The sequence below is a fragment of the Lissotriton vulgaris genome, unplaced genomic scaffold (genome assembly GCF_964263255.1).
Source record: "Lissotriton vulgaris unplaced genomic scaffold, aLisVul1.2 SCAFFOLD_1295, whole genome shotgun sequence".
In the NCBI taxonomy this organism is placed as follows: Eukaryota; Metazoa; Chordata; class Amphibia; order Caudata; family Salamandridae; genus Lissotriton; species Lissotriton vulgaris.
Window position 1 is genome coordinate 381053 of NW_028251330.1, and position 15984 is coordinate 397036.

The following is a 15984-nucleotide window of genomic DNA, read 5'->3' on the forward strand; positions in this document are numbered from 1 at the left end:
GCACCAGCCCCATGGCGGGCGAGGGCCGATGCAAACTGCGGCCCAATCCAAGTTGGAGAAGTATGCTTTTGAAAAGAACGCCATGAAACACCCGGAGGGGCGCTCATCCACGGGCAAGAATGCAGAGGAAGATGGCTCCAAAAAAGTAACTTTAGAAGATCTGATGCGGATGCTCTCCAGCGTCCAGACGACGGTAGGGTCTATTTCGACGGACGTTGGCCTACTAAGGGCAGACCACCACAAGATGACGGAACGTGTGGCGCAGGTGGAAGTAGTCGCCAAATCACTGGTGGAAGACACTTCGGAGCTGCAACTTGCGGCAGAACGCATGGAGGCGGTCACCAGAAAGCTACAGGAGCAACTGGACGATCAGGAAGGACGCTCCAGAAGAAATAACGTCCGAGTTTTAGGCATTCCAGAGTCGGAAGGCAAGCAATCCATGGACCTATATGTGGAGGACTTAATCAGGATGAAGCTCCAGCCAAAGGGCCTCTCCCATTTCTTTTCTGTCGAAAGAGCGCACAGGGTTCCCGGGGGGAAGCCTAAACAAGCAGCGAACCCGCGACCAGTGCTGGCTAGACTCTTTAACTTCCGAGATAGAGATGCCATACTACAAACGGCCAGGGTCTCAGCACCTATTAAAGTACTGAACTCCACTCTTGCATTCTTCCCAGACTACACGGCAGAGGTGGCCTGGCGACGTAAGACCTTCACCGACATCAAAAAAGCCCTGCGGGCCAAAGAGATACCCTATTCCATGCTTTTCCCGGCAAGACTGCGAATCGTGGATAATCATAAGGCGTGGTTCTTTGACACCCCGGAGGCGGCAAGAGACTGGCTCGATGGTTGGAGGAGAGTAGAGGCCCCGCGGCGAAATGACAGGAGTCAACGTGGCCAAAGGCCGGTCACTCAAACAGATCACCAGACAACTCAAGGTCACAGCCAGGACCTATTTGCGGAGTCAGGCCTGGAGGACGGAGAGCGCACCGAAGAGTAGACTCCTGGGATCATGGTCCTTGATCGACTACCCCTTGAAACATTGACAATGTCACATTTGCAGTCGCTCCGTGCTCGGCGGAGGAGGACACTTCAAGCTGCTTGCGAGGTTGCAGAGCTACTTACCCCTTTCAAGCAAGTACATTGGGTTGGGTTGGGACTAAGCGCTCTGCTAAGTTGGGGTGGCGGGCGGTTTCAGGCCCGCACAGCAGGGAGGCAGGGAGGGGGGAGGGGGGGGGGTTTGTTTCACTGTTCTAGTTTTTGTTAATCGCACAGATACACGGCATGTTCCTCACCACACGAGGGAGACGGGTCTCTGGATAAAGGTACACAGCGGGGCCCATCCCCTATTGGTTTTTTCGATAACAAGCACACATTTAAATGGCAGCACAAGAGTTGGATACACCTGAGGACCTTACACCACTTTCCTCTCACACATCAACCTTCACAGCCCTCACGTGGAACGTTAGGGGATTGGGCGACAGGGTGAAGAGAGGTCTAGTGCTCCAATATTTGAAGCGCCGCAAGCCGGCGATAGTTCTATTACAGGAGACTCACTTAGTTGGTTTGACCTCGAAGGCAATGAATAGATGGGGATATAGGTTTCTTGCACATGCTGACTTCTCCTCCGGCTCTAGAGGGACAGGGATACTTATTCGGAAAAGTTTTCAATGGTGTGTCAACAGACAAAAATTGATGATCAAGGACGTTTTGCAGCTGCGACGATTCAGTGGGAGGGCCGACTGTATAACTTCGTGTCTGTGTACATCCCCCCCGGCCTGCATGCCTCAGCGCACTCGGCCCTTGCTTCCTTTCTCCTGTCTTTGCCAACAGTGACACTAATTATAGGAGGCGACCTGAATGATGTCCTAGATCATGAGATAGATAGACACCCACATAGCACGACGGTGCGGGGAGGTGGGCGACTCGCAGGACTATTGGACGCTCTGGGGCTGACGGACTGCTGGCGCTACAAACATCCCCACGATAGGCAATACACTTACTACTCAGCGACGCACCACTGTCTCTCACGTATAGATTACATTTTAATGTCAGGGGATGGCCTACATGGAGTAGAGGACGTTCACATCTGCCCCAGGGGCATATCTGACCACTCACCACTCCAACTTACATACACAAACCACCGCCCCCACAGAAATCGCGTCTTTCCCATTCACGCGGGTTACCTGCAGAGCGCCCCTTTGAGGAAAACCCTTTCTAAAACTGCTAAACACTACTTTCAGGAAAACTCAGGCTCCGTGCGCTCCCAGGCAATTGCTTCCATTGTCGCCCACAGATGGACCCGGGATCAGGAACTTAGCACCCTTGAAGGCAGGGCCGTTTCTACCATTAGGCAGGACTAGGCAGCCGCCTAGGGCGGCAAAAGGGCTAGGGCGGCAAAAGGGGGAATTCTTTGAAATTTGATCCTACGAACATAAATCTAGGTGTCCGCCTAGTCTTGCCTAATGGTAGAAACGGCCCTGCTTCTGAGGACCCTTCAGGGGGCACAGACTGTCTCTTCCCGGATCCAGCCAGAAAGGGCGACGTGCGCCAAATCCCCACCCTGGGCCCTTCGTCTCTTTCCAATGCGTGTGAAAAGTGCTGAAATGAAATCCCAAACAAGCAGCGTCTCTGCCGGTACAAGAGAAGGGGCTGGCAGTGCAGATAATTTAGACTGTTTTAAGCCACTTGCCTCGGCTTTCCTAAACACTGAGAGCTCATAGAGAGGGGTGTAGTGAAAACTGATTTCAGTACTTTGAAGTGCCCTTATGAGGTCACAGGCACTGTACAAATCATATGCAACGTAACGCAGGATGGAAGCGGATAGCCCTCTACTTGAAAGGAGGCCATCCTCTGCTACTTCAAGGCAACCCCACTCTGGGGCTGTGCATCTTCAGCACCAGCCACAGACCACCTGCGATCAGTATGCACACTGTGCACAGAGCTGCACAGACCCTGTAGACCGTGTTTACTCATTTCTCATCACAAATCAATTGCCCAAGGCTGCAATAGCAGTGTTGGTGCTCACCCCTTGGCAATTGTCAACACAGCACATGCGACACACAACGAGAATGGATGTCAACAGTTCATGTTTTTCAATAAAGTACATTTTGTCTCATTTGACCGTCATAAAAAAAATCTTTTTTTTTTTTATCCGCTCTGTACCTTTTTGAAGACATTGTTGGAAGGTTGAGCAGAGTAACTGCGTGGCGATTGCCTCTTATCCTGTAAGCATCACATATAACCTTTACGTATTTCATTACTGGTAACTGGTTAATGACTTAACAACTGAATGATTAGAGATTTGCACTTAAGTTGGCTTCACCTTCAACATGCCTTGAGCAATTAAAAATGGTTACTGTTCTGTTTCGGAATTCTGGGCTGGAATATTTACAGCTCAGTGAACTTTGAACCTGTTGTCATAATAATAGGCTGTTTGTGCCTAACAAAAATGAATGTGTCCCCATGATGTAACACAACTTGTGCTTGTGTAAAACACTCTGATACCCGATACTTTCGAGTCATAAAACTCTGTGAAAAAAAAAAAAAGAACTGACCACTAGCCTTGTGTCATGTCAGATACCGTCATCCGGTAGTGACTGTTTAGGCCAACATCAATGTCCATGCTGGGATTTTTGAGCCAGTGCTACCCTGTTAAAAGTAAGACTACAAATCCCAGAATGCAATGCACAGGTGGCTGCAAACTCAGGATTGGTTGAAGGTGTTAAACAACATGGAACAACTTGTCAACTATGGTGAAGTGTGCATTCTGCCTTGCACCGGCTCAATTTCTGTTCGGGATTACTCTCATAGTGGTAACAAACACAAGATTGTCAATAACTTCTATTCACAGCGCCAAGAAGTAGTTCATTCCGTGTTGTACGGCAAACTTTATTAACATCTTGCCATAGTCTCTGATTAGCGCAGATTTGAGCATCATGAACTATAATCTCCCTGACGTGAAAATCTTTTAATTGTTGTGATAAGCCTCTATTAAATGGGCCCAATGGAGATGATAACTATTGCAGGTGCATCAGTTAAAAAAAACAAGTGTTGGCAAAACCACTAGGTCTGGCCTTGGAAGATGGTGCAAGTTACTATTTTTGTTGTTTCTGGTTTTGAAAACGAGGTGGACTGACGCCTCGGTTGTATTTAAACACAAGGCTCTATTGGGCATCTGTGTACATAATTCTGTGAGTGTATTGCTACCATAACGGTCTGACCTGGGCCTTTCGTTGAGTTTGTTTGCAGGACTGACTGTTATGATCGTGTTTCCTGATGGTAAATGAGAGTAACATAGAAGGGTTCGGCAGTAGAGGGTGTGCCGCTCTCTCCTGGATGACAGGGGGAGAGAGTGATGGTAGAAAAAGGGAGGGGGCGGCATTTTTCAATTCTTGCCTAGGGTGGCAAAACACCTAGAAACGGCCCTGCTTGAAGGAGCTCTTGAGGAGGCCATTGCCGACAAGGAGGCCCACCCGTCCGCAGGAGCCGCCCAGACAGTCCGGCTGCGGCGGGTGGAGTGGATGTCCTATCAGAGGGAAATGGTGCTGACTACAATCCAGGCCACCCGTCATAGGGTGTACGAACTAGGTGATAAGGCCGGGAATATGCTAGCCTGGCTCGATAAAAAGGAGAGGGCGGGCAGGGTCATAGCGCAACTGACTACGCCCGGAGGCAGCCTGACCTCGGACCCAGGAGTCATAGCCGACTTGCTTGATGACCATTTCGAGGCGATATACACCCACCAAGCGACTTATACGACCGAGGAGGCTTACGACTATATTAAAGATCTGACAATCCCTTGCCTCTCACCAGAGACGGCATTCCTGCTGGATAAAGACATCACTGTGGAGGAGGTACGGGAGGCGACTAACGCTCTAGCATCTGGCAAGGCTCTGGGTCCCAACGGACTCCCGGTAGAACTGTACAAGCACACTGGTTCCATAACTGCCCCCCATCTACTTAAAATGTTCGAAGACGGCCTGCAAAAGGGTATGCTGCCTAAAGATCAGCACCTCGCCACGATTGCCCCGATCCATAAACCTGGTAAACCCCCGGAAGCGTGCAGCTCCTACCGTCCCATTTCCTTGCTAAACGCTGAACCTAAGATCCTTGCCAAACTGCTCTCACAGCGCTTGGCTCCCCATCTCGATACATTGGTACACCCGGACCAATCGGGCTTTATGCCGATGTGTAACACCTCTCATAATTTGCGCCGTCTACAGGCGGTACTGGCCCGCTGGGAGTACATACACAAACCGGCAGTGCTTCTCTCGCTAGACGCCACTATGGCGTTTGACACCGTAGAATGGCCTTATATATTTGCCGTGCTCCGTCACATGGGCTTCGGCCCGAAGTTCTGTGCGTGGGTCGGCCTGCTCTATGCCGGGCCCCTGGCCCAGATAGCGGTAAATGGCCACGTCGCCAGGGACTTCCCGCTCGGCCGAGGGACGCGGCAGGGGTGCCCGTTGTCCCCCTTGCTGTTCACGCTGATCCTTGAGCCACTGGCAATCTGGATTCGGTGGGAACCATCCATCAAAGGTATCAGGTGGTCGCCGTCCTGGGAAGATAGGATATCTCTCTATGCGGATGATGTCTTTCTTTACCTCACCTCCTCTAAAAAATCAATCCTAGAAATCCTTAATGTTCGTGAGAAGTTTGGGAGGGTTTCAGGATATAGAATCAATTGGACCAAATCAGTCCTATACGTTCTCGCCGGCAGCCTGCCTCCCCTCCCAGCGGATTGTCCGCTGCGTTACACTGATACCCCTTTTAAATATTTAGGAATCCAGGTATCATCCAACCCAGATGAGTTCCACGCCCTGAACTTGAAACCCCCACTGGAACGGTTTACCCGGGATGTAAAGGTGTGGCGTTCCCTCCCTCTCACCCTCCTTGGCAAGGCCGCACTGTTTAAAATGATGGTGTTGCCTCGTTTCCTCTACCTACTCGAGAACACTCCGTTCCCGGTCCCCTCTTCCTACTTCAGAGCCATATCGGCTGCGGTCTCTACTTTGTTGTGGGATGGGAAACCGGCACGAATTGCACAATGTAAACTGGTAAAAGATTGGTATGATGGGGGCATATCACTCCCTGATATTGAATTATATTACTGGGCGGCCCACCTTAAGCAAATTAACTACTGGTTGCACGCCCCGCAGACCGAGCCCGCTTTTATGGCGGACAGACAGAATACCGAGTCCAGGGGATTGTTGAGAACCCTTTATAGTCGACGCATTCCGTCCGACCTTGTCGGTCCGACCCGTCACACGGTCCAACTTTGGTATAAGGCACATAGACACCATCTGTGCGCAGACACTATCACGCAAATGACACCCCTCTGGAACTCACACAAACTAGGCTTCATGGGAAATAGCAAGGGATTCCGGGCTTGGGACGCCATAGGCATTTCAGTGGTGGGAGATCTTTGGAGGAAAAACAACATAGTAGACTTCACTTGTTTGCAAACCAAGCACGAAATGGCCCAGTCTGAGTATTATAGATACATGCAGATCCGTCACTCACTTCAGTCGGTCATCCCGGTTGGTACAAAACTACAAGAGTCTACACCATTGGAAGATAGGCTACTAACAGACCATATGCCCCACAAAGCGACGTCCTACACATATAGGAAGCTAATCAACAACCTACCTGACAGGCTCTCCAAACTGCGCCTGACTTGGGTGGGAGAAATTGGCGACCTTGATGACTCGGAATGGCAGGAGGCTCTCTCGTCACCCCGAGAATCAGCGATCCCATCCAGACTTAAACTAGTTCAGTTAAAAATACTACACAGCACATACTACACCAGAACGATCCTTTACAAAATAGGAAAGGCCCCCCCATGAATATTGCCTCCGTGGCTGTGGGGACAGAGGGACATTCTTCCATACCATTTGGGACTGTAGCCGGGTAGCCACGTACTGGGCAGGGGTGATGAGGACCATTTCTCAATCCACGACAATTTCATTAATGCCCAACCCGCGTCACTGTCTGTTAAACATCTGGGATGCGGAGGATTTGACCCACCGTCAACAAGATTGGGCCATACTGGGAAAGTTGGTGGCAAAACGGAACATTGCCAGACTATGGTGATCTAGCGTGCTGCCTACATTGCGAGACTGGTGTAAGGACATGGACGAAGCGATGGTGGCTGAAAAAGCTGTGTTTGTCCACCGGGGATGCCCTGAAAAATGGGGACAAATCTGGGGGGCCTGGAACAAATTCAGGGGAGACATATGTGAGCCTCCACGAGCTGAGCAGGATGAGTGTCTTTCTGACTCACAGATATGATCTAGGGTCTACATAAACTAGCGTGTACCTACTCTGGCTACGATAGACCCCGTCTGATTGCTTGTCGGGCTTCCTGCGGTGGGATTGGTTTTCTGGGGTCATAACATCAGTGTTGATACAGCTGCAGTCCTGACAGTTATTCTGTCGCCTTTGTGGAACTGAACATGATAGCCGCGGTTTTCTTTTATTTTGGGGTTTGTTACTTGTTTTACAAAGAGAAAACTTTTAGACCTAAGTCATATCGTATCTTTACATTCTTGCAATCATGCACTATGATATTCCCATCCACCGCCGGACCCCCGGGTTGTCGGCTCTAAGGCCGTGTGCTCATTATATTCTATGTTGATAGTTTTACTGCTGCGGCCAGCCCTGGGGGTTGTCGGCCCTACATTGTGTATTCTTATGCATGTTTTTTTTTTTTTTTTAAATATGGCATGCTCTCGCTTTTCGAACCCTCCTTCTTCCTCGAGGAGCTCCTCATACTCATACTCATCGTTAGAGTCGTTATCCAACATTTCTTCTGGCGCCAAAGCACACTCTCCATCTGCTCTCAGCCCGCCTAGGCTCTGATCTAAAGCCGGGGGCTGTGCTGGTGCTGGTGCTGGCGAGGAAATGCTGATATTTTCAGTTGTTATTTCCGTTGGAGCAGCAGCCACTGCCCATGTCCCCATCCCTGCCCCCGCCAGAGTAAATTCCTTAATTGACCCTCCATTGGTGTCTTTATCAGATTGAATAGGGTGGATGGGTGCATAAGATTGTGGAGATTGAGATGGAGATGGAGATGGAGGGGCAGCATTTACAAGGGATATTTCAGGCTCCTCCTCTTGCTTTTCCTCCTGTTCAGCCAATATTCCATTTGCCCCCACTAGTTCCCCTGTTCCTCCTGGTGTTTCCATATTCTCCGAAGCCACCTCGGCCTCCGCATCCGGGCTCTTGCTAGAGGCAGCGGCCCCCGTCAGTTTACTAAGTTCTATCTCTGCAGCAGACACAAGACAGCCCTCAACATCTAGACCCATAGTATTCATTGAAGCTTTTCTGGCTGCTAAGTTTTTATTTTTGTCTTTATCTTTTAGAACTGGTGAGGAGATGCTATCTTTAGAAGGCGTAGAAAGAGAAAGAGGGTGCGGGGTAGTAGGTTGAGGCTTACCAGCATTAGTCTCTGTATTGCCGGGACTTTCAAGAGCATTGACAAAACACCACGGAGTCCTCGCAACTACTGCAGGTGAATTTGGCTTAATCATTTTAAATACCAAAGCGGACACTTCTGCACTTTCTCCCAAAGGAACACCTTTCCCCGCTCGGTTCTTTCACGCTGGGTTTTTACGCGTCATCGGCGCTGCTCTTTCGTTTTTCCGTGAGTCAGAAAACAGCCAGAAATGGCCACAAACAGCAAGCCTTTAAGCCTCTCTCCCCTCTCTCCCCTCTTCCCTACAGCAACTCCTTGTATCAATGAAGCGCAGCAACTCACCAGGGCTTCTCGTTTTCGTTCGTTCGTTTTTACCTTCAACAGCAATTCGGGGGCTTCTTCCAAGAAAACTACGCTCCCAATAAACGGGAGATGTACAGGAAACGGGCAAACAACTTCGCTGGAACTGTGGAGCTGTGACCGTGGCCGTGGACAAACTCTCCTACGGCTCCACTGTTGAATCTGCACACTTCCAGCTGCCTCCGTGCCGAAAGGGTGTCGAAAGGGGGCGAAAGAACGCCGAGTGTGGAACACCTGTGCAGCCTCTGCCTCAGGCGATGGAGCGGCGCACTCAGGCGGCAGCAGCATCTCAACTCAGCTCAGCCCGACCTGTCTCCACATCTCCTGAGGCTGCAGCGAACAAAGCCATCAATCTGGCAATCCCGATAATCCTGGTATGTCAAGCACTTTCTCTATGTCTGCACGGCGCTCAGCTCGTATATTTCAATTGGCGAAAAGACGCCAGTGCCTCTCGGAGTTCAGGGCTCGATCGGGGCGCCCTCTCAGTGGCGTCTACGATCCGCCATCTTGCTTCCTCGACTCCGAGGCATTGTGATTTACAATGTCAATACTTAAACTCTTGCAAATGCAAGACCTACTGCACTGCAAATGCTTGTTAGTAACAAGGCCCCACTCTATTTTGGAGGAACTGTTTCTGATCTCCTGGTCAGAGGTCGGAGAAGATACCCGAGCCAGGGTTCAGTGCAGAAAACAGCCCTGTGCTGCTATGACAAATCAGAGGTATTGGGTGCATGACCGATTATCAGCCTTGCACTTTACAGGAATTCTTCCTTTATGTGCCTTGTCTCATCTAGAAACACGCACAGATAAACTGGTTTCACCACTGCAGTTTAGTAAGCAGGTTGTTTTATATACTGTACCTCAACTGAAGAGCGGGTCACTACAGTTTAGTGGGCATGTGTTTTTATTTGCTGTCACTCATTTGATGTTATTCTCATATGTATTGTGTATAGCACTGCTATTTAGTGGGCATGTGGTTTTATTTACTATCACTTATTTGGTGTTAGTCACATATACACTGTGTACAGCACTGCTATTTAACGGCCATGTGGTTTTATTTGCTGTCACTCATTTGGTCTTATTCACATATACATTGTGTACAGCACTTCTATTTAATGGGCATGTGGTTTTATATGCTGTCACTCATTTGGTCTTATTCACATATACATTGTGTGCAGCAGTGCTGTTTAGTGGGCATGTGGTTTTATTTGCTGTCACTCATTTGATGTTATTCTCATATGTATTTTGTTCAGCACTGCTACTTAGTGGGCATGTGGTTTTATTTACTATCACTTATTTGGTGTTAGTCACATATACATTGTGTACAGCACTGCTATTTAATGGGCATATGGTTTTATTTACTGTCACTCATGTGGTGTTATTCACATATACATTGAGTACAATACTGCTGTTTAGTCAGCATGTGGTTTTATTTACTACCACTTAACTGGTGATTTGCACATATACATTGTGTAAAACTTCTATTTAATGGGCATGTGGTTTTATTTGCTGTCACTCATTTGGTCTTATTTACATATACATTGTGTACAGCACTGCTGTTCAGTAGGCATGTGTTTTTATTTGCTGCCATTTATCTAGTGATTTGCACAGATACATTGTGCACAGCTCTGCTGTAGTGGGCATATGTTGTTAATTGCTGACACCTATCTGGTAATGTGCACAGATACATTGTGTACACCACTTCTGTTTTGTGAGCCTGTGATTTTATTTGTTGCCACTCATCTGGTGATATGCACAGATACATTGTGTACAGCACTGCTGATTAGTGGGCATGTTGTTTTAGTTGCTGTCAGTCATTTGGTAATAAGCACAGATACATTATGTATAACACTACTGTGTTGTGGGAATGTGAGAGCATAAGACGAGATAAAAGGTAAAGTGTAGCCCAATAGCCACAAGCTGACATGTCCATGTTATAACAAACACAGAATATAAAAACATAAATAAAATGGAAGGTCATTAGGAAGTTGTTCTAATGATGCACAGCAGGAAACATATGTGGTCCTCATTTAACTGGACGTTTTTGCTATCTTGATCATTACAATTACTGGAAATTGCATTGGTAATAGTTAGAGGAAACTAGGCAATATTGTACACATCCTCGTAACTGTGAAGCTATAACTCTTTCAGTTTACTACTGACAACATTTGTACTGTTAGGAGCAGTGCAAACAGTGTCCCTGACAGCATATCCCACAAATTCAAGGCCACCTTCTTAATAAGGTGAAAAGCGACTACTGGCAATGGTAGGGCCAATCATCCCTTCCCACCATGAGCGAGGGTCATATTGAGATATAACAAGTGGTGTTGGGTCAATATAGAGCAGGCGATTTACAATAAATAAATATTGCATGAAATACATTGACAGTCCACTTCTTTTACAGTAAGTAAATGCTACTATTTTATTGCTTCTTACTTCCAAAGATATATATGGGTGTTTAAAAATGGTAATTGAATGCTTTCCGTACAAATTCAGGGTTGGTCAATCCAATGTTATTGTAAGTCGATATGGATGATCTTGAGATAGTGTGATACAACCCCAAACGGACAAAACACAGCGGATAGGAATTTTCCAATTGGATGCTTTTTTTCACAGTTCTTGGAATGTAAACACTCACCTTCACTGTGCTCTTGAAATCCTAGATGCTCAAAAATCGGAAAAGGTGGTCGGTCAGCAATGTCTTCCGATTTGTTGACAAGCGCCTCTTTCATCACTACAAATTCATTCAAGACAACCACATTTGTCCAGCAGAACTGTAGGCTGAAAACATTTCCATACTTCTTACGGAGCTGCAAGGAGAGAAATAAAGACATGATCTAGAAAACCTAATCAGGTAACGTTGGAGAGTCAAAGAAAAAAGAGATTAAGAAGGTACCGATAAAAACAAAATGGTAGCAAAATGAAAAGGATCAAATAAAATGAAGGAGGAGGAAGAGAGGTAAATGTATACATATGGAATGAAGAATGGAAAGCCATAAACTGAAAGAGGGAAATTAAAGAGGCTCAGACAGTGAAAAACGTAGGGAGTAAGAAAAAATTAACAGCAAACTGATTGAAGGAGGGAAGAGAGGGGGGTATGAAGACGGAAGACAGAAAGTAAGAAATAAACAATGGCCTAGGTGCAACCCTCCACACGCACCTATCCTCCACACCACACAGTTAATAATATTGTTTGTCTCAAATGATTTTTAACCTGGGAGCCGCCCGACGTCACGGCGGTGAGTGTATGCGTCGGACGGCTCCTGGTTGTCTAAGCACCCACCCAAGGGTCAAGCACTGGCGCTCCCCCCATGGGCCGCCCTTTAAGGTGCCCCCACCGGGGATGTCAGGGGACGCCCTACCCCTGCCTCCCCCTGCCCGCTCCACGTCATTAGAGGATTCCCAACGTGCTGGAAGCCATTTGCTTCCTGCGGGTCTGCAGGAGAACAGGTAAATTTCTCCTCGGTGAGTGAGGCATTTAAACCATAGAGGCATCTGGGGAAAGGAAAGGGTTTTCCTTTACCCTGATGGCTCTTTTGAGCATTCCTGCTGCACGATCGTGCGCTCCTGCAGCAGGAATCCCCACTAGACACCAGGGATTTTTGTTTTATTTAAACATCGGCTCAACTGTTTGAGGGGAACGGCTTCTTAGGCAAGGGTTGCTCCCCTTTTGGGGGCAAAATGTTTTGGGTGTCTGCACCCCCCAGGGTGGCAGATCTCACCATTTATTTTATTTAGTGACCCACTAGACCACCAGGTATTAATTTGAAGGGAGTGGCCCCTTGGGCAAGGGTCGCTCCCCCTTCAAGGCAATGTTTTTGGCTGTCTGTGCACGGAGGGGGGCAGATCTCACCATTTTTTTTATTTAGTTGCCCACTAGACCACCAAGGATTAATTTGTTGGGAGTGGACCCTTGGGTAAGGGTCACTCCCCCTTGGGGGCAATATTTTTGGCTGTCTGCGTCCCCCTAGGGGGGCAGATCTCACAATTTTTTTTAGTGGCCCACTATACCACCAGGGATTTATTTGTGGGGAGTAGCCGATTGGGCAAGGGTTGCTCCCCTTTGGGGGCAATGTTTTTGACTGTCTGCCCCCCTGGGGGAGCAGATCACACCATTTTTTTAAGTGGCCCACTAGACCACCAGGGATTCATTTGTGGGGAGTGGACCCTGGGGCAAGGGTCGCTCCCCATTGGGGGCAACATTTTTGGCTGTCTACCCCCCTGGGGGGGGCAGATCTCGCCATTTTCTTTTTGTAAGTGGCCCACTAGACCACCAGGGATTCATTTATGGGGAGAGGCCCCTTGGGCAATGGTCACTCCTCTTTGGGGGCAATGTTTTTGGTTGTCTGCCCACTCGGGGGGGGGGGCAGACCTCACCTTTTTTTAAATAAAAATCAGGCCCATAGACCACCAGGGATTTATTTGTGGGGAGTGGCCCCTTGGGCAAGGGTCGCTCCTCTTTCGGAGCAATAAAAAGTGTCTGTTTCTGCCCCCCTGGGGGCAGATCACCTGTTTTTTTTTTAATATGGCCACTAGGCCACCAGGGATTTTTATTTTTATGTGGGGGAGCGGCCCCTTGGAAAAGGGTTGCTCCCATTTATGGGAGGATGATTGTGGCCATTTCTGCCCTCTTTGGGTGGCAGATCAGCAGTATGTCTTTAGGCCCATCTGTCCCCAAGGGGGCAGAAGCCACTAGACACAAGGGTTTTTTGTAATATTGGTGTTGGTGAATGGCCTCTTGGGCAAGGGTTGCTCCTCTTTTACGGGGTGAATATTTTATACTCTTAAGCCCACCTACAAATTAGCTTGGTTGACGAATTGTGTGTGGACTGGTGCATTATTTGCATAGGTGATTGTAATGTTTTTTCTCCTTTTTATTCTAGTGTAAAGCTTTTGATTCTTGTTTGCGGTTTCGGCAGTGGTTGTTCCGCATTTATTTGGTAGGAAAAACATTTTTGTTGTGTTTACTTCAAATGAGTATTGTTGTCATGCATGAATCCATTTTTTTGTAAGTGGTGTCACAATGGCAGCATATTTAGTTAGTGTTTTGAGCATTAAATTATTTTCGATGTGTTTTGCATTGTCTTATGTGTAATTTTCTTTTTTCTTTTTCTTTTTTAGTGGGATATTTTTCATTCTTTCTGTGTCTGTGCAGAATAGGTGGTGGTGAGTCTAGCTGCTTCTGGCAAGTGAGTGGTATAGTTTTGAGTATATAGGTCTTTGTGATAAAGACACATTTTTACTGCTTATTTTACAAAGTGTTTGTTATTGTTGACTTGTTTGACAAGTTACCTTTATTAGTAAGGATTATGGCCAGCCGTAGAACTAATGCTCAGCGGGTGTTTGGTATGCTTTTCGAATCTTCCTCTGAGCAGGATTATGAGACTGACAGTGCATCTGAGGGAGAGGAGGAAGTGCAAGATTCTGGCAGTGAGTTTTCGGTCCACGAGGAATCATCTGTTGATGAAGCTACTCTCAGTGCAGATGAAGCTACTCTCAGTTAGGACGAAGTGCCTATTTTAGAGGAGGACACTGTTGTGTCGATGGTGCAGCAAGAGACATCGGGATTGCAGCCTGAGGCTGCAAGGCTTGCTACTATAAGAGGTGGACTCTGGGTTGATCCAAACATGGTGCAGCCGGTGTTGCCTACCTTTAGTGGTGATGCAGGGTGTAGAGTGCATTGTGATTTTTTTGCCTATATAGTTTTTTAAGTTGTTCATGGATAATGTATTTTTGGCTGAGTTTTTTAAGCAGACTAATTTGTATGCTGAACAGTTTTTTAGGGACAACAGTGCAAAACGTAGACCCTCTCTAGAGCTACCCGCTAAACGCCCACATATCTGGATGAGATGAAGAAGTTTTTCAGTTTGACTTTTTTGATGGGCTTGATAAGGAAACTGTCCATGGCTTCATATTGGTCTACCAGGCCTTTGATGGCAACGGCCATATTCCCTCCAATTATGAGTTGTGATGGGTATTTACTTTCGCTTCGGATGTTGCATTTTGTTGCTAATGCTTTGGCGTTGGCACAAGATCACCCTGACTGTGACTGTCTTTTTAAGATTCGGCCTGTCTTGATCATTTATTAGATCAATTTTCAGAGATCTATACTCCAGGGAAAGAAATAGCTGTTGATGAGTATTTGGTCCTGTTAAATGACCGTTTGTTTTTTAGGCAGTACATTCCTAGGAAGAGGGCACGTAATGGAATTAAAATGTATATGTTGTCTAAAAGTAGGACAGGATATATCTATCATTTCCGTGTATGCACCGATAGGGATTCCACTATCGACCCCCCCTGGTTGTCCATCCACTTTTGGAATTTCAGAGAAAATTGTGTGGGATCTTGCTAGAGGACTGTTTAAGAGAGGCCATCATTTGTACCTTGATAACTTCTACACTGCTGTGCAATTGTTTAAAAAATTTTGTTCAATTTCAAGAGTCTGTGATAGGCAGCCTTGTTGTTGTGGAACAGGCAAGTGTTCCTAGAGTTGGAGTGGTGGAGGATGTGGCTAAATTGAAAGATAATGTAAACAATAAAAGAGTGTGCTTTTTTTCAAGAAGAGCGAGCATGAAGAATCTTACTAGATTCTTTAAAAAGCCCTCACTCACCAACCTAGTTGGTGACATGCTTCATCATCAGGCCCCACCAGGAGAGGCCGAGTGCCTCTCCGGTGTGCTTCAACGTCAGAATTACTGCAGAGCAGGATTCTTTGGTGATAAGTGAAAGTGTAAGTGTAATGGTTAGAAATGTCTAGATTGTGTCCAAAAGGAGAATTTTATTAAATGGCCAATCAGACACACTAAAACCAGGGTGTGGGATGGAAGAGCTGGATCGATTGTTCAGCTGTATCCCATTGTGTGGGGTCGACATGTTTGTGCCCAGATGGTATTATTTACCGGGTATTCTTCAGGACCAAAGATCTGTACCTCGGCGGTATAGGGGCGCTAAGGCCCACCCTAACCAGAGGAAGTTAAATGTGAAAAAGTGTATAACAAATTCAATCAAAACATTGTAGGTGGTTGCTCTATTTAGAGAAACCAGATTGCACCTGTGAATGGGTAAAGGACAATAACAAACACATACAGAAAAGAAATACAATTATTCACTATGTTGCGCGTTTGTTTGTCACTGAATTGCCATGCTCTGGTGCTCTATATAGTGCACTTAGACACAGGGTGCTCTAGTTTCCTGAGGTGAATGGTAAC

General features: G+C 47.2%; 1 protein-coding gene across 2 annotated transcripts in view; it reads right to left on the reverse strand.

The window, feature by feature from the left end:
* LOC147662947 (cytochrome P450 2D15-like) overlaps positions 1–15984 on the reverse strand; it is a 332964-nt gene that overhangs the window by 241632 nt on the left and 75348 nt on the right. For both annotated transcript variants that reach the window (XM_086950772.1, XM_086950771.1), the window contains one exon: positions 11415–11586. In XM_086950772.1, coding sequence (XP_086806898.1) covers positions 11415–11586 — 172 coding nt within the window. Of the gene's footprint in view, positions 1–11414; positions 11587–15984 lie in introns of those variants that run through there.